The sequence below is a fragment of the Syngnathus leptorhynchus genome, chromosome 6, assembly GCF_054491065.1.
Source record: "Syngnathus leptorhynchus isolate UIUO chromosome 6, UIUO_Slep, whole genome shotgun sequence".
NCBI lineage: Eukaryota > Metazoa > Chordata > Actinopteri > Syngnathiformes > Syngnathidae > Syngnathus > Syngnathus leptorhynchus.
This window is the reverse complement of record NC_141200.1, coordinates 7,288,710-7,316,295: the sequence shown is the minus strand read 5'-3', so window position 1 is coordinate 7,316,295 and position 27,586 is coordinate 7,288,710. Positions and strand designations below refer to the sequence as shown.

At 42.5% G+C, this 27,586-nt stretch overlaps 3 protein-coding genes across 5 annotated transcripts in view; 2 read left to right on the top strand and 1 right to left on the bottom strand.

Annotated features, from left to right (window-relative positions):
* Positions 1-624: 624 nt before the first annotated feature.
* prrt4a (proline rich transmembrane protein 4a) lies at positions 625-4,834 on the top strand. 2 transcript variants are annotated; one of them, XM_085914037.1, is made up of 3 exons: positions 846-873; positions 952-1,087; positions 2,259-4,834. In XM_085914037.1, exons 1-3 carry the CDS (start codon positions 853-855, stop codon positions 4,286-4,288), a joined length of 2,187 nt encoding a protein of 728 aa, XP_085770163.1. In that variant the 5' UTR covers positions 846-852; the 3' UTR covers positions 4,289-4,834. The 2 variants fall into 2 exon arrangements, with proteins under 2 accessions (XP_085770162.1, XP_085770163.1); XM_085914036.1 differs by having other exon boundaries at positions 625-1,087.
* On the bottom strand, positions 4,533-10,325 carry impdh1a (IMP (inosine 5'-monophosphate) dehydrogenase 1a). 2 transcript variants are annotated; one of them, XM_085914039.1, is made up of 16 exons: positions 10,117-10,325; positions 9,905-10,003; positions 9,295-9,343; positions 8,846-8,947; positions 8,674-8,748; positions 8,114-8,320; positions 7,947-8,034; positions 7,683-7,882; positions 7,499-7,589; positions 7,324-7,419; positions 6,974-7,117; positions 6,616-6,757; positions 6,389-6,532; positions 5,993-6,076; positions 5,788-5,804; positions 4,533-5,393 (listed from the first exon to the last, which is right to left on the bottom strand). In XM_085914039.1, the coding sequence occupies exons 2-16, from the start codon at positions 10,000-10,002 to the stop codon at positions 5,290-5,292; spliced, it is 1,641 nt and encodes a 546-aa protein (XP_085770165.1). In that variant the 5' UTR covers position 10,003; positions 10,117-10,325; the 3' UTR covers positions 4,533-5,289. The 2 variants fall into 2 exon arrangements, with proteins under 2 accessions (XP_085770165.1, XP_085770164.1); XM_085914038.1 differs by lacking the exon at positions 5,788-5,804.
* A 3,330-nt stretch (positions 10,326-13,655) lies between these two features.
* The window catches only part of frmd4a (FERM domain containing 4A), an 89,096-nt gene continuing 75,165 nt past the window's right edge, over positions 13,656-27,586 (top strand). The window contains exon 1 of the mRNA XM_085914208.1: positions 13,656-13,784. The gene's annotated coding sequence lies outside the window, so the exon portion shown is untranslated. The remainder of the gene's footprint in view (positions 13,785-27,586) is intronic.

Sequence of the window (27,586 nt, the reverse complement as noted above, 5' to 3'; positions counted from 1 at the left end):
CAGATAGATTTTCGCCCAAAATACAAGCACTGACTGATGACATTCACTGAAAATAGTTTTTTCCAAACCAAAATGACTGACTTCCTGTTTGAGTTCGTGCACGAGTTCTTCAGACTTTTTCATGCATTCTGTTGTGATAAACATCTTCACATCTTTCACCCAATTGGGGACTTTTTTTCTCTCAAGACAGAGTTTCATGTCAGAGTTAGGCACTCAGGTTAGGGCTTCAAATTACGGTCTCAAGCCTAGGTTTGGATTTTAAACAACAGTTTGGGTTGAATGCAAATGAAGTAAATTGAAAATGTAGATCAACTGTCAATGTGCGGAGTGAGTGGGCCTTATCTGCAAGAGGTGGGGTCTACAACTGCGTGCATGTGTGTGTGTGTCCGTGCGCATGTGTGTGTGTATGTGGATACAAAAAAAAAGCGCACTACGCTGTGAGTGCAGTTATGCAGCGATCCAGTGTTGGAAGCAGCAGAGTGGATCACGGATGAGGTAAGAATGCTGAAACAGTTACGATCTATTCTAGCTGTGCTCGTGTTTTTTAATGTCTGTGGTTATTTTGCCTCTAGGGGGACAAATTATCAATCCAAGATGTGATGTGGGAATTTACAGAGCCTCACCATGTTTTTTAAATGGAATCTTCTATTATGGCTTCTCTCATTTCATGGCACGTTGCTAACGGGAGAACATCCCAAGGGATCCTCACATAAAGCTTTTGATTCTGGTGTTGAGGAAAACATACTCGGACGTTCCTCAAATCCATCTGTGAGCTGGGACTACGGTCGGCAGGGAGCTCTCGGTGAATATAGTGATGTCGAGGAGGCTTCGGAGACAACGCCATCACATCGAATGGATGAGGAACTAGAGACTGTGAGTGCTGCAGAAGTTACCTCATCATTAGCTTCTTCAACAGATGGCGTGATCTTGAACGTTTTCCCAACTGAGCAGCCCGCTCCAGATCTTAGATCCATCAAGGATAAAGGCACTCCACATGGGAGATCGGGAAGGAACGTTACAACAACATCAAAAGCTGCCTTTGAATATGTGATTCCGATTCAAGGAGCTAACACAGAGACAGAAAGAGGTAACATTTCCAGTTGACTATATTAGCAGTTTAACCGTAATTATATCACAAACTATGATCTCAAAACACTTGATCGTGTACCTTTCAAAATAAATGACTTACACATTTTATTTTGACAAAAATATGTACAAACTTGAAGTATGACTCTCCACTAATGAACCAGGCTAAACCTACTTTGCATCTTAACTAAGTGGGCTGGAGCAGCAGAGTGACCATGCAGTTAAGCATATCTGCATGACAATTCTGTGCTTTGGGATTTTGCTTCCTCCCACATCAACATGCATTTGTTAAAGAAATTGAAATTTCCATAGGTGTAAATGGGAATGTTCATTTCTGTGTGGCAAAAGGCTGGCTGGGATACGTAAAAATTCCCAGGAAAATCACATGGTGTTGGATGAGAAATACATTTTCAGCGAACGAACAAAACTAGGATGCATTCCATTTGTAACTGAGCATTAGCATTGCATTGTTTTTCATGATGAGTTGCACATCACTCATCAGAATCTCTTTGAAATGATTCAATAACAACAAGATACAACAACCTCTCAGTATATTTCTGTCCGGGCAAAATGGGAGCGGCGGAGAAGTCGATATTGCCTCACTCTTGTGCGCACTCGTTACTTGCGCTTGCTCCCCACTCTCTGTGTGACCCACTTACAAGCCTGTTCTGTTTTATAATGGATTAACATCACGTACTCCACTTCATTTCTGTAGTGTACATCACTGGAGAAGCTACATCTTCATCGCAACAACAATCCTGAAGTCAATCCTCACAAGTCCAAATAAATCCTTTAGTCTCTCCTTTCAAAGGTTTCTGTGTTTATAAAATATTTGACATGTTTTCATCAGAATCTCTAAATTATGTCAGCGCTACAGCACATGTTCCCGCCTAGTCTTTTTTAGCAATGCTAAAATTAGCCTGTTTTGAGGGGGAGGTTTTGGGTTTTGTCACATGCAAATGAGTCACCACTCATCAGCCATGCATTTGCACATGCAACATAACACAAGTGGTGAGCTGATCAACATCGGAATTGGTCAATATCAGAGGCTCCACCCACTCCACTCCCTTGACCAGGCACTGGCAAGAAAGACCTTTCAGTACAAAAATCCTGTACAGGCTCGGGACTGCTTGATGCCCATGGTTAACTCAACTGTTCTTGTCATTTGACAGATGGGGTCCAAGGTGCTGACGATGACCAGCAACTCCCAAAGCCAAGTGGTCCTCCTCGGACATCAGTTACAACAGCAATCCCAACATGGACTACCAACATGTACCAGGATGAATATCCACCCAGTGACTCCCTGGATCCCGGTCCGGATCATAGTCCTGCCCTTTTTGTTCCTCTGTACTCGGACTGGAACACCGCCCTCGCCACGTGGGGATTTGCCTGGGAAGCTCACATCTACGGTCTTGGGTCTGTCTTTACGGTGTTTGGCCTGATCTCAGTGGTCTGCCTGTTGGGCCTGCCATTTCGGTGTCCATCTGGAAGCTACTACTTCACGCTGCTGCACTTGTTCCTCGGCGGATTCGCAGGAATTCAGGCTTTCGGCTTGCTCTATGACGCTTACAGACATCAAGACCGTCTTCCTCCTCTGAGCTCTCAGCTGCTCTCTCAGCTTCCATTCCCTTGTCTGATATCTGCTTTCTCCCTTGCCTTCTTCCTTCTTTCTTTGCACTCCCGCAAGCGTCCTGCCCTTTCGCTGGCCATCTCCCCCTCGCTGTCTGCCCTCCCCAAACCTTGCATCCTGCTGTCTTTATCCCTGGTGCACTTTGGTGTTTCCCTAAGCTGCATTGGCATTCTCCAGCTCTTTCACAGTATCCCTGCTATCATCCTCCTAGTCCCTCAGGGTGTCTTTGTATGCTTGGCACTCTTTCTCTCAACCTCCTTTGTCATCTTCTACTGTCTGATACAAGTAGACACCAAACACATCTACAGGCTGGAGGACAATAGGGAGTGTGGCGGATCTCCTGAATTGACGCTTCCCGTCAGTTGCCCTTTTGCAAAAGTGGAAGACTGGGGGCGAGCAGCAGGTGCCGGAGTCTGGGCCTCCGTGTGTTTGTTAGGATGCGGAGGCCTTCAACTTTATGGAATCTTACACGCTCTCGGTTTCGGCGGGGTGGAAAGCTACGGCTTCCTGCCCTGGCCCTGGTGGGGATATCAGATCGGATGCCGGCTGTGTGAGGCCGGAGTATGTCTTGGTTTGTCTCTCATCGGCACGCATCCTCTGTTCTGTCATAACAGGTCTTTCAAGGCTCATCACAGGCCGAGGTCTTGGTCTCGACTGTCCTGTAACTCGCCCTCGCGTAGGATGACCTTGCCCTCTTCGGGGCATGCAAATTCAGCCGACATACCACAGAAGATGGTAGAGTTCGGTGTCACGACAAAAGGACAGTCAGAGGTTCTTCCGCTTAGTTTGATGGTGGATTCTTCTGCAAATGGTCTTGCTTACATCTCTTTACCAAACCAATCCCAGACTAGTTCACTACCGACACCTGCGAGTCCAGTGCACAAGCCAAGAAATGTCAACTTTCAGCTATCCTCTCTGAGTTTAGGGGCTGACTCTACTGCGGACCTACGACCTCCATCTCCAATAGACTTGTCCCGCAGTATTGACCAGGCTCTCTTCGGTGAATCCCTATTTTCTCAGAGTATATTTGGCTTGCCGAGACTCTTTCCTAGTTCCTCCAGCCATTCAATGGACTCTCCTGAACAAGGCACATCGAAACGAGGGCCCGCCTCTGCGGAAAATGGTCTTTATCGAACCTCTTCCTGTGGAGAGCTGGACCAGGAGAGCAATTCTAAACCTTCCCAGTCTCTCGGTACACTGAAATCTCACAACAAAGCACCGGTGTCATCAGAGCAGCCTGATTGGAAAGGAAGCATTTCCGGTTCAACGCTGGCCTTGTGTAGCAACGCCAAGGAGACAAGAAAGCTACGCTCCAATTCCTGGGCCAACAGAGGGCAAAGCGTGGCACACAACAACCTCCCACACGCCATCCCTCACTTGTCTTACTACAGACGATACCGTACCTTGAGCGCCACCTCTAAGGATGGCCAGGGATCTGGACGACTGGTGGGGACTAAACAGCTCAGCGAGAGCAAGCAGCTGGAATGGGATCTGGCTGTGCAGGCAGAGTTTGTCAATCTTTGCAAACAAATGGACACTTTCAGCATTTGTAGTGACACCATTGAACTGTAGTCTAAATTTAATTCACAATTTTATGATTTATAATTTAATATTTTCTCAAGGTGGTGGTGACATTCACTGTGAATGATTCACATGTATAATTAGGTACGCTTTTGCAATCTAATGAAATACAAGAGCAACAATTGTCTCTTTTTGTGGTAGCAATGCTCTGTTTTGATTGACACTGTCAGAGAAATGTATTAATATATTTTTTTCTACATAAAATGAGCAATATCTTAGAACAAGAGTGTTCGATCAGTGTTATCTATTTAATCAATGTGCACATTCCAACAATCATTCACACGCCCTTTCACGGCACAAGCAACAAATACACATTATTACATATTTGTATAAGTTTGTTCTTGAGTCCCTCCTGTCACAATAGGCAACCCATTTTATATAAAGAGTACATCAGAAGATCTTGAGTGAGGATACATACTGTTGAATTTGCACCTAACTGTGCAAGTGAGATGCTAATAAAGGAATGTACAATGTTGATTATTCTCCAAAAGTAAGCAAAAAAGAAAAACAACTTTTTCAATAAAATTACATGTTTGTGATGCCTTCCTTTCATGATGAAATAAATTGTTACATTTTCCGAGCACAAATTATTTAGATTCTTATGTACCTGAGTTTCTAGGCAATACACACTCAGTGGACACTTAATTAGGTACACCTATACAATTGAATGTCACCTTTCGTTATCATGCAATGCAGTTTTATGCCACTGCACACTATAACATTAATAAGATTGTTCAATTAATATGAAAATATAGTGTTATTATCATCTAAACTTTATAAATATTTTACAATATCATTCTTGAACTCAGTAGATTGTTTAGACCAGAACTTCTTTCAGAGTGTGGCTGGTTAGGTGAATTATACTCAGGTTCAACTTGTTATAAAGAGAGTACCGCATTGTATTGTGGCCAAAGGTAGAAGCCTCATTTTACCTTATTGTGTTGTCAAAAGTAAAACCTTGCTGAAATATGAAGGAGGGACTTTAAGTCTTTTCACGTGGGCGTCGTTCGTCTGCTCAAAAGGGCCGGCGTGGGCACATCCGGTCCCGAGCGGGCGTTTCCTTTTCCTCCGGCCTCAGTAAAGTCGCTTCTCATAACTGCAAGTAAACAAAAATGTATGAAAATCGCCATATAATGACATCATCACACTGTACCTGTATTGTAAAACTAATAATTCCCAACTGTTGTGCCAGGTGTGCCATACAAAATGATCATTCAATTTCAACAAAAGTCATTGTCCATTTAGAACAAATAATGTATCTCTGGTCACCTATCTATGCCAGCAACAGATAGAGACAGTCAAAGAATGAAAAGGTCAGAAATGACAGATAACCTCTAAAAATATATATACATGGCTTTTCATTTTTCAAATTTTTGTCAACTTATTTTTGTTTGGTGTATCTATTGTATATATGTGCCTTGGCTTGACGAGTGAGAAACAGGTCATGGATTGTTCAAAAACATGGAGAAAAAGCAGCATGATGTACTTACATGGGACAAAGGAATATCTAATATGACAGCATGAGTAAGAAGAGGAAGAAAGAAGACAGTATGATGTTTCATGGCCATTGCATCCATCAATAGGACTGAATAAGATGAGTTCAAAACAGAGGAGTGGTTGGCCTCAAATTGGGTGAAAAATGCACACAAGGCAAAAAGAAAATTTTGAGGGTAAATGTTTCAGAAAATAACTTACGAGTGAAGGCCGTGCACTCCGCCTTCCATCTGCGCAGACATTGTTCTCTTCTCAAACTTCAGTTCTCCGGAATACATCATCGACCTGAATTGAAAACAGGCAGTACCAAACCTTATCCAGCAGATGGTAATGTTTGTCTTTGTTTCAATTACGTTTAAGACAAATGACATGATTGCGTTCGAAGAATTTGACCTTGCAGCAAATGATGCGAGAAAGCAGTGTTAAAAGTTTTGAATGATGAAGAATAGTAATTCAATAGCAAAATGACTTTGTTACTCTGCTGAATCTCATTCTTACAGAGTAAGCGCACTACTTTCTGTTCGTACAAATTGCAAGATGTCACGTACTATGTGTGTCCTCCTTAAGCAGTTGGTCTTTCATTATTAGTTTTCTTACCGTAAAATTGACAAACTCTTAGCTCCGATGTCCTGGCAGCCATGCTGGATGCCAGCAATGAGGTACGGCACAAACTTCTGGATAGAGCCTTTGTCTTGGACTGACCCTGATACACCTTGAGCCACCTTCACTTTGTCTCCCTCGCTGGACACACATAAAAATGATGATGATGTAAAGACATAGCATCATGTTTTTATACAGGAAAGAAAAAGGCCACCAAAACCCACCTGAAGTAACGTTTCTGACTGTTGTTTTTCTCCATGGCATCCAAGGAGCCCATTCCTCTGTACTTTTTCAAACGCACTCCATCAGAAAAAAAATATTCTCCCGGAGCCTCTGTGGTCGCCGCAAGAAGTGAGCCCATCATCACTGAGTGTAGAAAATAATAGTAACGAAAATAGAGGAAACAACTGTCAGAACGATGACATTTACATACCGCTGCGAATCATAACCAGATTTAATACGTATATTTTCTCAAATTACATACAGTCTCAATCAACGCAGCGTTGTCACCTTCATAACTGCATTTTTTTTTTGTTCTTGTTCATTTTACATCGTGCACGTGTACCTAATTTTATGTCTCACCTGTGGATGCGCCCAGAGCCAGCGCTTTGACCACATGCCCGACGGTCTGAATGCCCCCGTCCGCAATTACGGGCACTCCAAAGCGGCGGGCATATTCTGCAACCTTGTACACTGATGTGCCTTGGGGACGCCCGCAGGCCATGACTATAAGGCCAAAAACAAAATGGTCATAAAATATACTCTGCGACTAAAGTTCACCATCTCTGGAGTCTTTGTGTGGTATCCAGGAGTAATTCATTTTTCTGAGCTTGATGTTAAAGTGGGTTGTTTGTGTTGAATAACTATGGACTATGGAAAACAGCTTATAGTTGTTTACATGCTAGCTGTTTGCACAAATCATTATTATTTACCTTCCTGGGTGATGCAGATGGAGCCGCAGCCCATGCCCACCCTGAGGGCATCCACACCGGCATCAATAAGGTTCTTAGCCTGAGCAGCTGTCACCACTAAAAAGAGACAACCATGTGAAGAAATGCCAACGATGATCTGTCATTGAAGATCTCAGTAAAGTAAAAAATAACTCACCGTTCCCACCAACCACCTGGAGTTCAGAATACTTTTGTTTGATATAGTTGATCATGTTGATTTGGTATACAGAGTTACCCTGGGAGGAGTCCTAGTACGAAGAAATGGTTCATTTCCTATGTACTGCTTGTTGTTTTATTTACTGCAAAAACTCGAGCTTGATCAAAGTGCTGTCCAAACCCACCAGGACCACCACGTCCACCCCCGCCTGCATGAGGAGGTCCAGTCTGTACTTGTCATCTTCCCTGGTGCCGATCGCTGCCCCGCAGAGCAGCTGCTTGCGGGAGTCCTTGGAAGCCAGAGGGTAGTCTCTGTTCTTCTTCAAGTCAGTCCGGGCGATGATGGCCACCAGCTCGTCACTATCGTTGACGATTGGAAGCTTACCTAAAAAAGTAAAAGATGTGTGTGTTTGGGTTCAAGTCGTGAAAGTCTCCCATAGCACGTTTACCTTTTTTGCTCCGTTGTAAAATGTCATTAGCCTCTTTTAGCGTGACACCAGCGGGTGCGACGACGAGATCCTCCCTTTTTGTCATCGCCTATGAAAATAGGTCAGACTGAATCTAAATAACGAGATTAGCATTTCTTGGAACTCAATATGATAAGATGAATACACACCTCCTCTAGGGGTCTGTCGTGGTCCTTCTCAGACAGGAAGTCAATGTCTCTGGAGGTCACGATGCCCACCAGCTTGCTTCCCATCTTGCCAGTCTCCGTAACAGGGATGCCAGAGAAACCGTGGCGGATCTTAGCCTCGAAAACATCGCCTACCGTGTGTCTTGGGCTCATTACCACGGGATCCGTGATGAAGCCCTGCTCAAATTTCTGACAAGAACAAAATATGTCAGAGTAAAAAAAAAGCATCAATGGTTTCAGAGAGTCGTGTTTTTCGTTAGTATTCTCTTGGTCCAACCTTCCCCTGTTTGGCTTCTTTTCAACGATGACCAGAAAAACTAAAATGCATTCCAACAAAGAATGATAATTTTTCACACCTGACAAAAAAAAGCACATACACGGGGGAAAAAAAGCAATGTGAAAAGAAACCAAACAATGGAAAAACAAGGGAAACATTTGCAAATGAATATTTATTTCTTTGTTTGTTTATTTATTTATTTATTTTCAAACCCTCATTTGCTGCTTGTAAATGGGGTAAATATACCATATCATTCATATCTTACCTTGACTTTACGCACTTCATTTGCCTGGAACTCAGCTGTACAGTTATGATGAATGATTCCGATCCCCCCCATCAACTGAACCAGGCCAAACAGAGACAGCATATACGTTTCTTTAGTATGATGCAATCAGATGGATAAACTGGATGCCACAGGAGCACAAGGCGGCACTCACTGCCATAGCAATGGCCATGGATGACTCTGTGACTGTATCCATGGGAGATGAAATGAGAGGCGTCTTCAGGGTGATCTTCCGTGTTAATGCAGAGGTTAGGTCCTACAAAACCGCAGCAATTGACGCAATACAATGTGAGTTAATTACACGAGATCGATTGCATGGTCACAAAGGTGTGTGCGTATGATACTGGATGATTACATTCTCAAACACATCGCAGAGTTGCATCGCAGATCATTTGTCAATCAGGTGTGCGATTTTAGTGAGCATCTGCTTTCAGACAACAACTCATGCGACGTGCTGGAAATCAGTTTAATGTCCCAGATGAGTTTGCAAAGGGAAAAACATGGCAAGGATAATAAACACCAGTGCAGATCGCATGAGTGACACAATGCAGTGTGGTTGATTTTTCACGAAATGAACTACGGTCCATGATTGCAGATACTCACCACCTCATCAGAAGTAAAATCAATGAAACCAGGCAGGATCAAGAAGTCACTAGGAAAAGGAGACAAAATACAGTATTGTATGTATTTGAATGACCCGTTACATATCTACTTCTGTTATGAATTGGCATGATGTACTGTAAATAAAACTGACTGGAGTGTGCTTTTTTTGTATTTTCACCAAATTACCTGAGACCTTTTATCAATTCAGATTAAATTGTGAAAAGTATGTCTCTTTTAAACTCGCTAAACATACAAAGTTCCCCTTATTGAAAACATTAATCTTCCAATCCAAATGGAAATACTCTCTGAATTTATCCTCTTGACACCAATAAAACCCGTAAACAGCCATAAAGGAAACGAGTGACCCGATTATCTCGCGCGCGCACATACAAGCATGCTTTTAACATCCACTCAGCACTCAGTCATCCTTGAAAGTATGCGACTCAAAATAATCCTCCGTACAAAACCCATGCAGATATGTTATCACTGACAAGATTACACAGTTAATGGAAGACAGTGCACAACTCCGTGCACTTCTGTTGCACTTTCTATGTCAGCTGGGGAAATGCACGCGGTGAGCACGGCCAGCCGCCTCGTTGGCATCCCTTACTTGTACGTCAGCCCATCCCCGATGGCAAAGAGCTGCTGTGCCGTCAACCCGTCCTCGGGAACGTAGCCTGTGCCTCCAGAGATCAAGTAGTCGGCCATGCTGAAATACAAAACACACGCTCTGAATTTGTGGAGCTTTTTAGAATAATTGTAAACAAAAGGCACAAGGTTACATGCGTGTGGTAGAATAGCTTCTTAATACCGCTGACTGACCTGAACTGATGACAAAAAATTGTTGCCTTTGGGTTAGCCAAGATAATTATTTTTCTATTTCAAGTAATTTAGTGACATAATTGATGGCCTATCCATCTCAGCGTCAAAACAAATGTCCACAGCACTAACTTGGGCAACAGAACATTGAAATAATTAAGCGCTTCCTCAATGATTATGTTGATTACGCTTGAATTTTCAGTCACTGCAAATCTGTCACATGGCGATTTTCCACCTTGTCTAAGGTCCGCCCTCTTTACAAGAGACACTCCACTTGCAAGAATGTTTTTTTATTTTTTTTGTCTCTCTTGACTTCTTTGTCCTGCACACATGCTTGTGCCAGATTGTCCTTCAAATCATCACAGAAAACGCTAACAAAAGGAATCTGTCCATCAATGGAAACTCCTTCTAACACACTTAAGACAGAAAGCTCAGCGGGGTAAGAGGATTTAGGTGCGTGATAAACAGACTTGTAAATTTGCAGAGCAAAACCAAGGGGGAAAGTTCACAGTTAGTTCAGGGAGCCAAAAAAGGATTGCAGAACAAATATTATTGGGTCGCTAATTGTAAGAGTAAAAAGTAATCGTATTGAGTATCGATATAATTGTCTGTCATCGCAAGGCAGACGAAAACGTGTACAGTCATTCACATTCACTACAATCGACAATAGAATCTTCAATGTCTGTTTTTTTTTTTGTTTTTTTTTTACTTTTGTAGGAAGCCAGAAAACCAATGCAAGCCTCAAAACCTGGATTACTGATACCTGGAAGGTCAGAACTGTGAGGTGGATTTACTAATCACAAGGTCGCCACGGTGCCCAAGGCAATACCAATCCATTCACTTCCTCGGGTGCTTGTCCTCATTAGAGTCATTAGTGAGCTGGAGTCTATCTCATCTGATTTTGGTTGAGAGATACGGGACAACCTGGATTGTGATAAACTCTCGAGAGAAATCTGAGATCCAAACCCAGAAACTTTGTGCTGACCACCTGCCCCAACTTTAATTTGCTTGAATGAGTTTGGGCTCAGGGAGGAAGCAGAGACCTAATTCCAGATGGAAAAAGTTGCTTTACGTTTCGGTGCAAAGTGATGTTCAGGTCAGTCAGTGCAGGCCGCAGTGCAGACTAACCTCTCTGGCTCATACCCGGCTTGGATACGCGTGGCGCTGTACCGCTGCGCAGCCGTCTCGTGCCCGTGGCTGTGCGTCGTGGAGTGGGCGTAGGTGCCATAATGGAGGGGCTGCTCCCCGTCTCTGCTGAGCGGGCGAGGCCGTGCCGGTTCCATGTCCCCCACAATCCTCCTGTAGTCAATCTGATAGTTGTCCATCTCCCCGTCCCCGAAGCGTTCATAATTATGACCCTCCATTTCAAGAAAACCCTACGACCCTTCTAGAAACGTCGGTTCCGAAGCAATGTCTTGGGATTAGAAGCACGCATTCATAGCCAGCGCTTGGAGTGCGTGATCACACAAACACCTTTCAGGCACACCTGACATGGCCTGAAGCTGTCCTGTCATCTGTTTCGCCGCCATCACAGCAGGACCTCAATGAAGTTAAAGTGTCAATTTAAGTCCTTAAAAAATGAATCAGAATCTGAGCAGTACTCCAGTCTCTCAGTGTTCATCCTAGGGAAGACTTTTAAGTTGTGATCAAGGAACACATGTTTATTTCCCCTGCAAGGTCCCGGCGGCATGAGCAGCAGCTGAGGATGGGCGTCAACTCTCAGGCGGCAGGAGATCTGTCCTCCCTTGAGGTCCTCCCGCCCCACAATATCGCTGCTGATTGGTTATTCCTGAGGTTATTCCTACACACAAGCTTCACGCCACTGTTCTCCTGGAGCCGGCGGAGCTTAAGTCTGTTTCTGACAGTCGCGGACGTCACTCTGCTTCAAAGAGGATTGGGAGCGTTAATGCAGAATGGGATAGAGCGAGGTGGGTGTGTCGGGGTGAGTGAGGCGGTTGGGCTGAGGGAGAGAGCGGTCAAGAAGACACTTGAACCCTCCTGGGGATTAGCATGGTGTGAATGGGCGTGTTTTTGCCAAGCTCAAAGAGACAGATCTATGAATGAGACTGAGGTCAAATCACACAATGCCGTTTGTAAGCAAAAAGTGGCTCAGTTGAAAGTTGTGGTAGTTTTGTTTAGTAGAGCATACTTTGGCACTTGATCTTCAAAAATTTGCTTTAACATTTGGGGTTTTGTAAGACTTATCTGCTTACTTACCTAAAATATTTTTCATTGTCATAACCTCACTGAGGGTCAACAATACAGCTGAATATCAAAGTGACGCAAGAATATATATTTGTGTTACCTCGGGTGCCCTCGACACCATCATCTGCAGGTGACTGCTTGTGACAGTTACCCAGGGATTGAACCAGAAAAGCCTCTTACTCGAGTCTCTCTCTCTCTCTCTCTCTCTCTCTCTCTCTCTCTCTCTCTCTCTCTCTCTCTCTCTCTCTCTCTCTCTCTCTCTCTCTCTCTCTCTCTCTCTCTCTCTCTCTCTCTCTCATATTGCAGCAATTGGAAATTCAATATTTTTATACCACAAAATTATAATCAAATTATATTATTGTGCATATTATTATGGCACTGGAATATGGTATAGGCTACGCTTTAAAACATATAATACATACTTGGGGTTGAGTCACAAGGAGCAGACATATACTTTTAAGAAAACATAGTAAGGATGAAAAATAAAAAGCATGTCTGTGGAAAGGAAAGATGGGAGGAAGACAGAAAGGAAGGTAGGAGGGCGCGAAGAAGGTAGAAAAATGAATATAGATTTAAGCAATTAAAGAAAGTGAGGATGCTGATATTTAAAAAACAAAACAAAACTGTTGTGACCCAGAAGTAGGTTTCAATGAGGGGAAGATGAATGTAGGGACGAAGAATAATAAACATTCAAGTTTATTTCATGGTTTGTTGCACTTTTTACAAATTTATCGTAGTTGATAGGTATACTATAGCAGGGGTGTCAAACTCATTTTTTTTCGCGGGCTGTATTGTAGTCATAGCTTCTTTCGGAGGGCCATTATGACTGTCAACCCAAATAAATGTATGGGCACCTCATATTATATACAGTAAAAGCTCCAAATTTGCAATTCTAGTAATGACACACGAATTTGATGCACAATTTGTCTACGCGGGCCACATAAAACGATGTGGCGGGCCGTATCTGGCCCGCGCGCTTTGAGTTTGACACCCGTGTATTATAGCATTTAGGCAGGTACTTGAGACAGCTTTTGGGGTTTTTCGAGGTAAACAAAACAACGTCAATTTGCCCAGTGTTAGGTACTATAATCGCAGGATGTCAGGTGAGCAAAACTACCTAAATGAATTGATATAGTAACCATAACGATATAAAGGATTATGAGTTTTGTGTCGCTGTTAAAAAATAATATTGGCATGCTATTTAAAGGATCGATAGAATTGGGTGCGTCACTCGGAAATGAGCCATGTTGTAGCCTGCTCAAATGCTGGGTGACAGTTCCTCAATATAATTATGATTCTTTATTTTCTTGCAGAGATAACAGATGATAAAAAAAACAGCATGCATGCATGCATGTCTCCACCTGGAAGACTTGTGGGTGCAACTGTGACGACCAAATCCCCAGAGCCGACGGCACCGACTCTGCACAGGACTCTTGCTCAGCAGTACGATCCCATGTTAAACTCAGGTACAGCAATGACATGCAATGATAACTTTATATTTAGCTTCTGTTATTTAAGACTTCTGTTCTGTGTAGTTCGTATTGTTTAATAGTTCATAGAAGTTTTGCATGTGTTGTGCGGTAAAAAAAAAAAAAAAAACTATTTAAATGGCTAAAACTCAAAATATTGATCAAATCTAAAAATAAAAGCAAAATTAATCGTATTAATTAATTAAATAATTAATTAATTAAATTTGTATTGGACCAAAAGGGACAGACACTAACATAGTGTCCCTAGTCTATTGGGCCACTTTTAATGTAGAAGCCTGTATAACATGCACACAAAATACTCATTTTTATTTTCAAAGTATCTGTGACTATGCACTGGATAGTTAAGCAAGAAAGTAAACATCTCCAGAAAGGTAAAGATTAGAAGCTGGGACTAAAGACAGTGGATAATGATCGTATGAATCAGTTTTGTTTGGCGCTGGAGATGAGCTAAAAAGACATATTAGAATAAAAAGCTTGCAATGGCAAGCCATTGTCTAGACGTTACGGGATAAGAAAAGACACTTATCTTCAGGACATTGTGTATCATAGTTATTCAGTCCATTTGCTTGGTGAGACATTCAAGTTATCCAAAGAAATGATAACAAACCAACAATTTAGTTTAGTCAGAATACCCCAAAGATCAAGATATTGTGTAGGGTTTCACTGTCTGCCAAAATGTGACACCGAGATTTCAAAAGACTGAATTAAAATGTGCAATTAGTTCTGAGTGATCTGATAATTGATTTATTATCTCCACTCTTGAGCATAAACAACACCTCGTCAGTTTGTCGTGCATGAAGCTACCATTATTGCTCATGTTTAATTCAAGGAGACGTGCATATTTTAAAAGCAGGCTGTCACTTCTTCCTGATGTTGTTGCGTGTTTAGACAAACGGAAAAACAGCACTCATCACCGGAATGATTACGCTCGTTCATCAAGTTGTCACCCCCCCATCCTTTCTCGTACCCCTCATGCGTGTTTACGAGCTCTGACACAGTTGTATGAAAAATTGCAGTGACTGTGGTCAACTTCCACTATTGAGCCAGATCACACTTTGTTGCTCTTCAAAATGGTTGTTCCGCTGAAGCAAACAATATTTGATGATATTTTTATTTTTTATCACAACCACAAGGCAAAATAGCATTATCAATTAGCAGTACTCTCGCTCTCTAGCTTTCATCCTCTGTCTCTATCTCTCTCGCACTCTCTCTCTCTCTCTCTCTAGTCTCTCTATCTCACCCTCACATTCACTCTGCCCTCACCATCATTTATCCTCAGTGCATTGTGGAGCTCTGTCACCATCATTCTCCTAGTGTCTGGAGAGGTGAGTGTTCATTTTTCCCACCACAGAGGAGCTGGAAGGAGGAATAGTAGGCGGAGTTTCATATCAGAAAGCCACGTGCATGCCTGAATGTGCTTTGTGCTCTTAAGTGAAAGGGAAGAAAAAAAAAAAAACAAGGACGCCAGACTGTAATAAGAGGAAGGGGAGAGTTTGAGGGAGGCTCCTGAGACATTGAGATTTGACAGAGATAGGGGGGGGGGTGTAAAAAGTGAAAAGGAGGAGTTGGGGTGTGTGAGGGGGAGAAAATCCTGTCCTGGAAGGAGGAGGAGGAGGAGGAGGAGGAATCGCTTCCCAGAGAAGAGTCACAGCCACAGACTCTCCAGAGACTGGCATTGCAATCGGAGGCTGTCTGCGGCACTCGTTGACTGACAGGAGGAAGAGGAGGAGGTGAGAGCTGGGTGTGAAGACCAGTCTCTTCAGCCGGACAGAGAGCGGCAATTGAGACGAAGAACGTGAGCGTGTCCTGATTAAGGAAATTAACACCAAGAAGAATTGGACCATGGCCGTTCAGCTCATGCCCGAATCGGCTGTGTGTTTGCTCATGGTAAGTCCCCAGTGTACAGTATTGTCATCCCCTTTTGTATTCAGCTTTCTCTCATCAATCTCAATGAAAGCAGGCTTATAAAGATGTGTGCCCCTCCTCCTTACCATCATTCATCAGTAAGAGATTTTCAAGTAACTTCCCAGTAAGAAAGGTGCCGAGTTTTGCCTCTGACTCGTAAAAAAGTCAAGCTTTTGTCTCGCCGCTGCTCCACATGCTCGTGCAGTGCGGCGTGGCGGACTGGACCATGGTGTGTTAAACGTGGTTGCAGCATTGGGGGATTTGTTATCACTTGCGCCAATATTGTGTGTGCAAAAAGTGCTTTTTGGGGGGGTCTCTTATGTCTCAAAGGTTTTTGCTAAGGATTCAGTGCCTCGTTGACAAGAAGTAGACCAGCTTGACCTGCTTTTCTGCTGACCATAGAGAGTAATTACATAGCACTGCACAACATGTGTAAATGCATTCAAGTCCATTCTCTGGAAAAGCCGCACTGCATGTTAAGTACGCTTGTCACGCTATTGTGTCCAGAATCATGTAATTGCCGGTCCACTTGGTAGAAGATTGCACGCTCCGCTCGTTCTCATTCTATAGCTGTGGAATTCGGCTCTGGGGAGTCATGCATCGCTGCGCTACCTGCTACCTCCACCTGTGATGGCTGTCTGTTACTATGGCAATGGGCCAGGGGAGAGGTGGCGGGGTGGAGAGGCAAGGAATGATTGAAGCGGCGGCGGGAGGAAGGTGAAAGGCCAAATGTGAATGATGGGGCCAGAAGATGGGTTGAAAGAGGACTCATTTTCTTAGAATGTGGCCACTTATTGTGTCCCCCTTTGGTTGGATCATCAATCATCCCCATCATCTTCAAAATGTTTTTCCATTTGAACCCCCATGAATGCAAAGTACATTATTGAGTTGTTTTTATCGTAGTACCTTGACTTACAAGTTAAATTAGTGGCCCAGCTTGTATCGCAGTGTACAGTTGTATCATGTATAGAAAAGTAGCACTGTATTGTAAAAATCTCTCTCTCTCACACACTCACTCACGCACGCATGCACACACACACACACACACACACACACACACACACACAGACACACACACACACACACACACACACACACACACACACACACACACACACGCACACACATTCTCCCTCGAAAAAATTGCCCTTTCAATAGAAAGCTGACTTTACTCAAGTAAATTTTTTTGGGTCGCAGCATAATAGTGGACCAAGCAACAGCTCTTAACTTGAAAACTCATAAGTTGCAGAAGCCGTAAGTCAAGGCACTGCTGTATTAGAGTTTTACCTACCTCATCATGATCACAATTACTTTCTTCATGAACGCTTAACACTCGGTTATATTGCCTTACTGTGAGTTGTGGTGACTCGCGTCCCAGGGTGCATTGGAAATTGGATTATCACATAAACCGTTAGGGTCTCCGATAGGAGAGGGGTCTATTGGCCTGTCTTTTGTGCAGGTTCACTTTTCAGTAAGTGACATCACAAATGTGAGTGTAAATCGTTTGCACATAATATTTATTATGGATGATGCAGGAAAAAGTATCAAGGAACCCATGCCAGGTATTGAACAGTAAACAGCCATGATGGGACGGACCATTTTCAGGGCTGGTACTTTGACAGACGCTTACTCTGGAATCAATCCACATGAACCTCAATCAGAAATTGATAAACAAATCTAAATTGCCCTTTTTTGTCAGTACGGCCACTTTTCACTCTCACCGCTCCGTTGGTACTCCATTAAAACACTCGCCATTCACAGCCTTCAGCGCTTGGCACCAAACAGCCTCGCGTGCACATCAGTGGCTCTTAAATGCAACTCCGGCACCAGCAGAGGTAAATAACACACACTAATGAGCACCTGATAAGTCATTGTGAAGCTGGGTGATCTTTTCACGTAACCTAATAACATTCAGAGCCCGAATCCACCTGAATTATTAATGAGGGTTTATTCAGTGTGTGTGTGCGTTGGTGCGTGAATGTGTGCGTCCAAGCTAATATTGATTACACTCCCTGCATCTGCGTGTATTAATACTGCAGGTGAATAATTGAGGATCTCCTGTGGTTATGACTGGGAGCTCTTGTAAATAATTCACACTGACATGATAGATTGATGGACTGGTAGAGCTACCCTTTGGCCTATGTATAAACTTGTAAACAAGAAATAATTATTTGAGTGAATATTTACCATTTGTTGTCTTTTGAAGGTCAGAATACGCGAGGGAAATGGCATAAATTCATTAAACTTGAATAAATCGATCCAATGTATCTCCAATTTTAGTTATGCCCACGTTGCAATCAAACACTGCAAATTTATCCTGTCTGCCACAAAGGCCTGTGATTCTTTTTTTTTTTTTTCGCTGTTGATGGGGAGGGTAGAACAAAAAAATCGATACCATGACTTCAGCCACCGTATCATCAGATCTAGGAATAGATTACAAACAAGATAGCAGGCGAGGCTGAATGATGCTATCCAGATGAGAGCGGACGTGTCCGCGGCTTTATCTGCTTCCAAAATGGAAACTTTGATTGGCTCTTCGTTTCCTCAGATCTTTGACAGCAGTGAGGTTGCACCCTGCTAATTGTGTGCATGTTTATGAGCTCATTACTTTAAATTAGATTCGGGCACTCCCAGGATGCGGGCTAAGGTCTCTAAGATGAGCACTCAAATATAAAATGAAATGTAGAACAAGTATAAATGAGACACATTCAATTTTATTAAAGGATAAATTAAAACCTGTGCCTCTTAGTGACTGGCGGGTGTTGACAAACATCTCGAAGGTGCTATCCAATCAATAGGTTTAGCTTTTGATTCATTCACCTAATCCAGGATTTCACATTTTAACATGTGTGCACTGTTTTGCCTCATGGAATTGTAATTAGCTCATAATTAGCTGTTCTCAAAGCAGAGTTTCTCGCACTGCCAACTATTTGGAGTTCTATGACAATGCAAGCATCGAACCTACAAAAAAAGTGGACTCATTTTCATTTGCTCACCAGTTTAATAGGGTTGCTTTACGCCACTTACTGACCAGAAAGAGGGGAAACAATATTTTTTTGTCAAAAGAAACATGACTGACGCAAATAAGGCTTTCTTTTGTGGCACCGATAGCAAAACCAGTTTTTTGTTTTTTGTCTACAGATGTACAGTTATAAAACGCGCCATTATTAATGCACTACAACCATGCATCCAGAGAAATCACAGCACTTTTTATCCATCGTCTGCGTGACATCATGGCACACTCGTGGCAAAGACGGCTTGTGTCATAACGATGACCTCATAACGGAAATATTATTTCATGTTCAGCTAAGGAAGAGCCCAGCCAGAATGAAGCCCTCACATTGCCCTTGATGTTCCCTTCCATAGCTCTTAATTACTGTCCCTCATTTAATTACCACGCCACTGAGTACGCAGACAAGACGGCTCCGTGTGATCATGCCTGAGGTTTCATTTGGCACTAATCAAATCAGCGCCCTATGACATAATGCGGCATGTGCGGGTATATAAACACCTACTTGGAGTGTCGCATTGTGTCAACGCCGGCGATCACACCTCAAATTTTCTTTTCCTGCATGTAGGCTTATGGTTATGCTTCCTGATTCCTAGTGGGATGTGCACCTGAAGTGTACAGATGGAGGAGGCTGCTTGGGGGAGGGGAAGGTAGCATGACATCATGCTGGGATAATTGATTCTTGCCTGTAACAATGGCGGAAGGAGGATCCGATAAGGCAGATTACAGTGTGTGTTTGTACACACTCTACAGATTTCTATCTTTTGATCTGTTGTACATGATACAGGTGCAAGCGGAGACAATTTGTTTTCCGTCATATTCGCCTCCCATCTCTTGTTCTTGCTTCGGCTTCTCCATTACAATAATGAACAATAGCAATCGTTTTGCAGTTCATCATTGGCGCAAGGCTGCTGTGTGAAAGTGGAACGGTCATGCTCGAGTGACGCTGCGAGCTGTTACTGCTGATATCAGCTAAGTAAAGCTGCAAAGTTGCTGCAGGGGGGGGGCTGCGTTTCCCCTTCATTCTGCTAAAAGAAATTGTGGGATATTATTTATATCCAAGTATTTATATGTGATGGTTTTTCTCATGGGAGAGCGGCTGAGTGGATTGATTTGAGCTTGTATGACAAAAAACAGGCACGTGCTTCTGGATGGAAGAGTGGCAGCGGTTAAAATCAAGTTGCTGAATATGCCGCTTTGAAAAACAATCTTGTGGAACTGTCAGGGTTGGGAAGGAGTATTTTTTGCCACTGATCATCATTTGTCCATATTGATTGAGTGTCCGGATAGCACGGTGACCTCGTGGCACACGTGTGCCTTACAGTGCTTCGTTTTGGGATTTGAATTTTGCCGCAGGTTCTTGACGCTAATGGGGATGAGCGCTCTAGAAAATGAATTGATGGATTGATCTGATTTAAAGGAACATCGTCAAGATATTCAAAGAATTTTTTTTTCTCTTTGAAATACAAATTAGGGATCATTTTAGATTCAGGATGGTTACTCGCTGATACTGAAGGGTCCATTAAAGATAAAAAAAAAAAACGTAAGCAGGAAGGTGTGAAACATGGTTCTCACATCTCATCATCTCATGCATGCATGCATAAATGGATAAGGGCTTGTGCGTGCGTGTTAGACCGTAGTGAGAATAGCGTACACTATTAAATTGTCTGCACTGTTGACTCTAAAGCCGGTTTAAAGACTGCTGATGAACTGCAGAGGTGAAGTTTCCCCTCTTGTAATTGACTGATTATTTGAGTATATCAATTTTTGTTTGCAGCCACAAGAAGCTCTGTGAATTGAATTGCAAGTGGGGTGTGAATTTTGTGGTGAACATGTCCATGTAAGCAGCAGGCTTCCATTGGAGTGGATCCAATGGCAGAGCAGCTCTGACTGAAAACAACCATTGATCAAAACTATGGTCATTTTTATGGCTCTCCATCTATATTCTGGCTTTCCTTGCAGTAGAATTCATGTTAGAAAAAAGAATATTTTGTAAGTCAGTCTTACAGACAGAAGTTCTATGCCACATTGCCCAGCAAGCTACCAGGATATCGCCCATGCATGACATTTATCTGATGGCCTGATCCCCCGCAGAAGGCCAATCTGCCATCAAAATAAGACAAATGTGTGCTCGTGCTTGTCGGTGGAGCATCAAAACACAACAATAGTCCGTGTGCTCCAATTTAATCCGTTATGGCGGACATTCTGGGAGCAGCCAGTGGTACATTGGATTTAGAGTCTCTGCTTCATCCCGTCAGGGATATATATTTTCTGTGTGTAGAGCTAAGGCCACACTTTTATTGCAATTACAGTGGTGCCTTGAGATAACTTATGAGCTTTTTGAAGTACGTGCTTTCATTGGGTCAATTTTCTCTTTCTTTTTGCATCTCTCTCTCTCTGTCTCTCTCTCTCATGCTGTCTAATTGAAACAACCGCTTTATGTGTTTTTGCTTAATGCTAACAAATAATGGGAAAAGCAATTGTCAGGCTAATAAATAATATTGACGTGGAGATGAACACGCGTGGGACGAACCAACAATTTGCTTTGGAAGAACTTGTTGTGTAGTGTCAACATAAGTAATATTTTTCGTCTGGTGGCCGTTCCACCCTCGCAAGGTGCCACCTGTCATGTGCTGAAAAGAGTTGCCAGAGGGGGCACGGGCAGCCCAGAGTGATAGAGGCTGCAGGCGGTCCGATTGGTCGGCCATCTGTCTCCGGGAGTGAGCAGATGTCTGAGTAGGAACACCAATCTCAGCTCGCTTCCATCTTCACCTCTGTTTGCTCTGCTTTCCTGTTGTGTGTGTGTGTGTGTGTGTGTGCGCGTGTTTTGCTGCGAGTGCGGTCCTTTGACGTGCCGCACTCTGCTCGATGTAGATCCCATCAGGGCTTCCAGATGGGTTGACTAAACAGTGAGCAGGTCCATGTCATCACGAAGAGGTGCTTAGTTAGTATCTTAAGCCACTTTCAGTAAACACTTTGAGTTTATCATGCATATGTATTCTCACTGGCAATATTTTTTTCTTCATGTCTATCTACACTAAACACATTTTTAATTTTGACATTACTTTGTGAGGGTCAAATTTTTGATGCAGCTCCTGTTTATTTTGCACAGACTACAGAGGTAGCATCTCAATACTCAGAAAATTATTGTGCATTTAACCAATATCCACATTTCATTATTATTATTGGATATATAATTATTTGAATATTATAGCCTAATGGGCAACAAATGCAGGGTACTAATATTGATTTTTCAAATGTGAGAGACCCAATATATGATATGCTTAGCTGTGGAATTAACAGCCGCTCTCTCTATCCCTCACAACAGCGCGACCTTGGTTGTCACGGCAACAGTTTGCATTACTGCCTTGCAATCTAAGAACCACAAAAACTATTGCTCATGAATGAATGAATGAATGAATGAATGAATGAAAGATCAAACGGGGCTCAATTCAAAACATAGCAAGAAACATCAATGCAAGGTGAGTGTGTGGGCATGAGCTCAGCGCCTAATTTGCAGGGGTGTCAAACATGACCCGGGGACTAATTTCACATGACTGACGTGCTAATGTGAGAAAAAAAGTCAGAATCCTGACACCTCTCGTTTTTTTTCTTCTTCACTGGCCCTAATCCTCTTCCGTACTAATGCCTCACATTAAATCGCACCATTTAACGATGAAGTACGCAGCAGAGAAAAGCCCGAGGAGGAGGGAACCAAGGAGACTTGCAATTGATCTTATTTGCCGCTAGAGGGAGGTAGAGACTACAGAAATTAGACTCCATACAGGCCATAAATTATTGCATAGTAGTGCTGTTAATTGGCTTGCTCAATATTTCCCGGAGAGTGTAGACTTTTTCATGTCTGCAAATGATGATTGACTTCTCCTGACTTGAACTGAAAACAATACCTAGTATTTTGTTAAAATTATGGAAATGTCTCCCACCACTTAAATGATCTATATCTGAATTTCACTACTGCCCATTTTTAATAAGCTCAACCGTTGAAACGTAAACATAGCATTTGATTTCTGCCTTCCTTTTTTACTAGTGTTGCATTTGCAGAACGCTCGAGTTATTCCCAGCCAGCGCGTATGATGATGACATGATGAAAAAGTCTATAGTGCCCCTGGCATTTTATCACGCGGTTTGAGGCGCTGCGTGCTCAGGTTCAGTGTCGAACCCCATGTGGTCAGAAGCAGGTCTTCCTTGCGTGCTGTTAAATGGCAACGCCACAGGAGATAGGCCAGTCACGTACCCTACATATGCACATACATAAGCGAACAGTGTAGCTGAGGGTTAATTATAGGCCTGTTTATATCAGTGGAAAAGAAAAGGCAAAAAAAAAATCGTTCCTCTGACAATACAAGCAATTTCAGGTACTATCCACCAGAGATTCTATTAGATGGCCATTTTTAAGACTCTTTGTATTAATAGCCATAGTACGCGTCACGATATGGAAATTAGCATTTTCCAAATGTTGTTGTTGTTGATCACAGCTTTAAGTTCATCACCCGTCTCTCGCACATGCACCCACAGAGAATATGTCCAGCCTGGGGTTGTATTCATTTCATTCAAATTCACATTCATCATAAGAAGTGCATTTCAGAGCAACCTGTTTCTCGCATCTCGAGCGATTTTATGATAACACATTTGATCAAAAATGCTTGCTGATCAGCATCTTTATGGTGTGCATGTGTGATGTTATTGCACCTATCAAGATGGATGGAAGAATATTATCAACATTGCGATAGATGACATTATCATTTTCCCTTTTGAGCACAGTGATCCTCTCTGGAAATGAATGGTGTCGTAATTAATCTACAGACTTGCTTCTATAGTGTTTCGCCAGTTGGTGGCAGTGTGTAAATGTTTTAGCTGAGTGAGAAAGTGTGTTTCAGAAGTACCGAAATAGGTCAAGTTTCTGGAGAGGTTGACGCGATTGATGATGATAATAAAAGATTGTTGACATGATGTCCCCTATATGTATTTGTCTACATATAGATTTATCCCTCTCTGCAAAGCTCAGTGTGCTTTCTGCAGTGAGTTCCGGTTGCCCATGGCGACGGTTGCCAGGCTACCACTGTGGAGTGACTTCATAGCATGGGACATGTGTGTGCTGTGGCTCAAGATGAATAGGAGGGCATTTTCTCCTTCTTGGGGTCTAAATTGTGCATTTAAATGTCTATTTCATCCCACCGATAGACATCTTTCACGCAGCATGTGGTGGGCAAAAGCTGTTTTGTCATAAATTATATTAGATGCACTTTTTGGAGAGGTAAATGTTGATCAAATGAGTTTTTAATGGTTTAATGGTAATGAAATAAAGACACAAAAGCACTATCCCTAGATGATGAAAGTTATGGAAATGAGCTTGATGAAATATTCTTTTTTACTGCATTCTCTCTCTCTCTCGCTCTCTCTCTCGCTCATGCCCTTCCTCTCGCTCACTTTTCACTCTCCCATCCGTCTCCCTTCCTTGAGTTCTGTGTCTCTGCACTCGTGAGATAAGATGTTCCTCACTGTGAGCGACACAGTGATGAGGTGTGAGGGAGGAGGAGAGGGGGCTTTCCCTCTTCTGTTTTTAACCACCCCCAGGCTTGCCAGTGCATCAGCAAATGTGGACCACATCTCTGTATATGCATATTTGGCCTGCCTGCGCTTGTGTTTCTTTAAACTGCTGTTCAATGAACTCTAGATTGCATGTCAGACATGCTGTCCCCCTCGGCAACAGTCGACTTCAGCTTTGTCAACCATCGGCTGCAGGAATAGACCAATGTACTTTCCGGTTTACAGTGGAATTGTAATGAGTGAAAGCAAGACATTGTGGGATGCATTTTCCCTCCAACTTGACAAACTATGGGAATTGACCAGATTCTTCTAGACTTCATCACAAAACTTTCATTGGGACTATTTAGGTTGCATTATAAACTGGCATAATTTATAATTTTCTTAATGTAAGCTCTGTGTAATTAAAAAAAAACAAGAAAATAAATGTACACCACTCACCCTTTGATGAAAGGCAAAGCCTTTTATGAAGTGGAGCAAAAAACATGGTTCTCGTGATGCCTTGAGAAATATATAGTAATTTGTTCTGTGACCACCCTCGCTCAAAACTCCAAACATATTTCATTTTTCAATTTATGTTTATATTCAAAAGGAATGGAAATGCTATTCATCAGGTCCATCTCCCCCCCCCCCCCCCAGAAAGAGCTATGTTTTCATATTTTTAACAAGGAAAACAATTTTCATTATATTGATAAAACATAATTATATAATAATTTCATGGAATGCAACAAATAACGCAGTTTGTGTATTATGACGAATTCATTGTGGCTCCTCGTGGTGTCAGTGGCCATCGCTGCTGGAGTAATGTCTGGAGTTTATTTGCTTACCTTTGGCCCCATTTACAATTTATGTACCTACTGTATGTTTAATTTAGATAATTGATTCAAACAGACGCTATTGCCCTCTGTGTCTTATTACTTTAATCTCATAGATACATGTCCCATAGATCCACTGTTAATTAGTGGAATTAGATTGCTCAACCTAACGTGAACTGGGAAACTTCCCAAACATAACAACAGACCAAAAAACATGGCTATGTCAGCATGGAAAATGCAAATCATCAAGTTCCAAAATCCAGACAATACACTTCCCCATCATAGCTGGCTGTGCATTGACCTTTGATTGTTTACACGCACGCACACACACACACGAGTCGATTGGTGTTGTTCCATGCGGAGCAGTAGCCTGACTCTGGCGAATGAGAGTCCGCAGCAGTTGCCTTTCGAACGGCATTGATTTAGCTGAAGTGCTCTGACAGGCTTGGGCATTGACTTATGGGTCCCCGAGCTAGACGCCCGGGATCACGCGGCGAATAACGATGAATATGGCCTCTCTCTTTTCCCTTCCTGCTCCTCCATCTCTTAGTTGCTGACCTGTGCTCGTCGTTCAATCCACATGGGTGGTTTCTGTGTTTATCATTCCTATCGATGCAACCTGTTACTCTGAAAACAGACATTTCCCAATTACAGTTGCACTATCAAGCCAAAATAAATTGAGCACAGCTCCCATGTGTCTTAAGTATAGATTTCTGTTCAAATACACCTCGGATAAAGATTTACTGCACATCCAACAAAACTCACCGCAGCTCTGCTTACCCTTTGCCCTTGATATGCGAGCGGGGATGTTGGTCCTTCTGTCTGATAGAGCCTCTGCATGATTGTGTTTTACAATGTTGTGTAGTTTGTTCTTTGTTTGAAAGTTACTCTCAAACCATGTTCAATCGCCAACTTATCTTGCAATACTCATTTATTGCGCTGCCATTGATTAAAATGGTACGGAAACATCGTCACTGGCCATGCACATTGTTTACGCTTGCGCAAAACCCGCTACTACACAAAAAGCTTTTTTACCCCCAAACATGTATAGAAATGAAGATGTACAATACTTAGAAAACTCTAATACAAACTTGTGCAAAGATAACACAATTGAAAATATCAGCAGAAAAAACTAGAATCAACACAATCATTGCCTGCTTACATCATCATTTATACATGTTCAGAAAGGATGAGGAGGAACTATGAACATTTGTATTCCTACTCCCTTATTTCATTTTTAATATAATTAACAGTATTTAAAAATATTTGGAAATGCAATCCATTCATGCAATACACATTTTTTGTCACATTTTCTTTGCTTTAATTAAAAGCAACTGAATCCCACAAACTCTTTTTTTTCCCAAAGGTCTCAGTGCCTTGAGTAATTCAAGTTAAAAAACCAACCCAGCCTCTAAAAGACACAAGATGACCCCGAATTCTCCCTCCCTGGCCGTGATGTACTTCAATTGATAAATCAGGACAATTACACCCCTTGTTTCCCCCGTGCAAGTGCAGCCTGTGTTTAGCGGCGGCTAATTACCACAGCCCATTGTCCGTCTGCTTTGTGCGGCATAATCACAGCCCTAAGTAGAAAAAAAAAGACACATTATTTTATACAATACGATAAAATACATATTTATCTATAAAGCGCTTTCACAATGGCTTTCGCAATAACAACGTGCTTTACATCAAATAACAATACAATAGAAAATAAAACATTGGCAATAATTCATACGGTTATAGTTGTTTTCATACATATGTGTGTGTGTGTGTGCGCGCAGAAGTCTTTCAGATCTGGCATGGCTATAGGCACTTGCCAAATTAGGCACTATGAGGTAGAAACCCAAATGGAATACAAGAGACAAGAATAGCGAGATATAAGGATGATGCATCGCCGCACTCTGACCGAGTTGCGTTAGCTCACATGTGCATGATGGAAAAAGTCACAAGGGATTCATTTTAGGGTCCAGATGGAGCAGCAAAGACTAGTAGAGGAGGAGGAAAGGGGGATGGGGCGACACTGGAGGTGGATTTCAGGGTAGCATATTGCAGTATGCATCGAGCTGTGCAATATTGTCCTCTTATTATAATGTTATCACCTCCTACATCCCTTACACTCATTCTCTTTTTTATGTGTGGCTATGTGTAAGATTGAAAGGGGACCGTTAAGGGTTGGGGGCAGGGATAAGGTGTATTTCTTCCTCTGTGTGTGTGTGTGTGTTGTGGGGGAAATCTGGGATTTGCTGCCAGGTTAACATTCACTGTCAGCAGTAATGTGCAATGGCAATATATTGGGCCGTATGTCAGTGAGGCTCGCCAGACTCTGCAAAAAAAAAAAAAAAGGCACATATTCAGGCCAGCTTGAATAAATATCTGTTCTGTTGGAGCCATAAACATCTTCCTACCCAAAGAGACCCCCAAGCTAAAATGGTCTTATTTATTCTGCTTCTACATTAGTCGAGAACAAGAGACGTGCAAAAACG

What these genes read in the sequence shown, in the direction of transcription:
- prrt4a (XM_085914036.1), top strand. Translation starts at nt 625, where the DNA reads ATGTTTTTTAAATGGAATCTTCTATTATGGCTTCTCTCATTTCATGGC. An exon ending in TAACACAGAGACAGAAAGAG is followed by an intron (nt 1,088 to 2,258) that starts GTAACATTTCCA and finishes GTCATTTGACAG; the next exon opens with ATGGGGTCCAAGGTGCTGAC.
- impdh1a (XM_085914039.1), bottom strand. Translation starts at nt 10,002, where the DNA reads ATGGCCGACTACTTGATCTCTGGAGGCACAGGCTACGTTCCCGAGGAC. An exon ending in GGGTGGACGTGGTGGTCCTG is followed by an intron (nt 7,590 to 7,682) that starts GTGGGTTTGGAC and finishes TCTTCGTACTAG; the next exon opens with GACTCCTCCCAGGGTAACTC. An exon ending in AAGAGTTTGTCAATTTTACG is followed by an intron (nt 6,077 to 6,388) that starts GTAAGAAAACTA and finishes TTTTCAATTCAG; the next exon opens with GTCGATGATGTATTCCGGAG.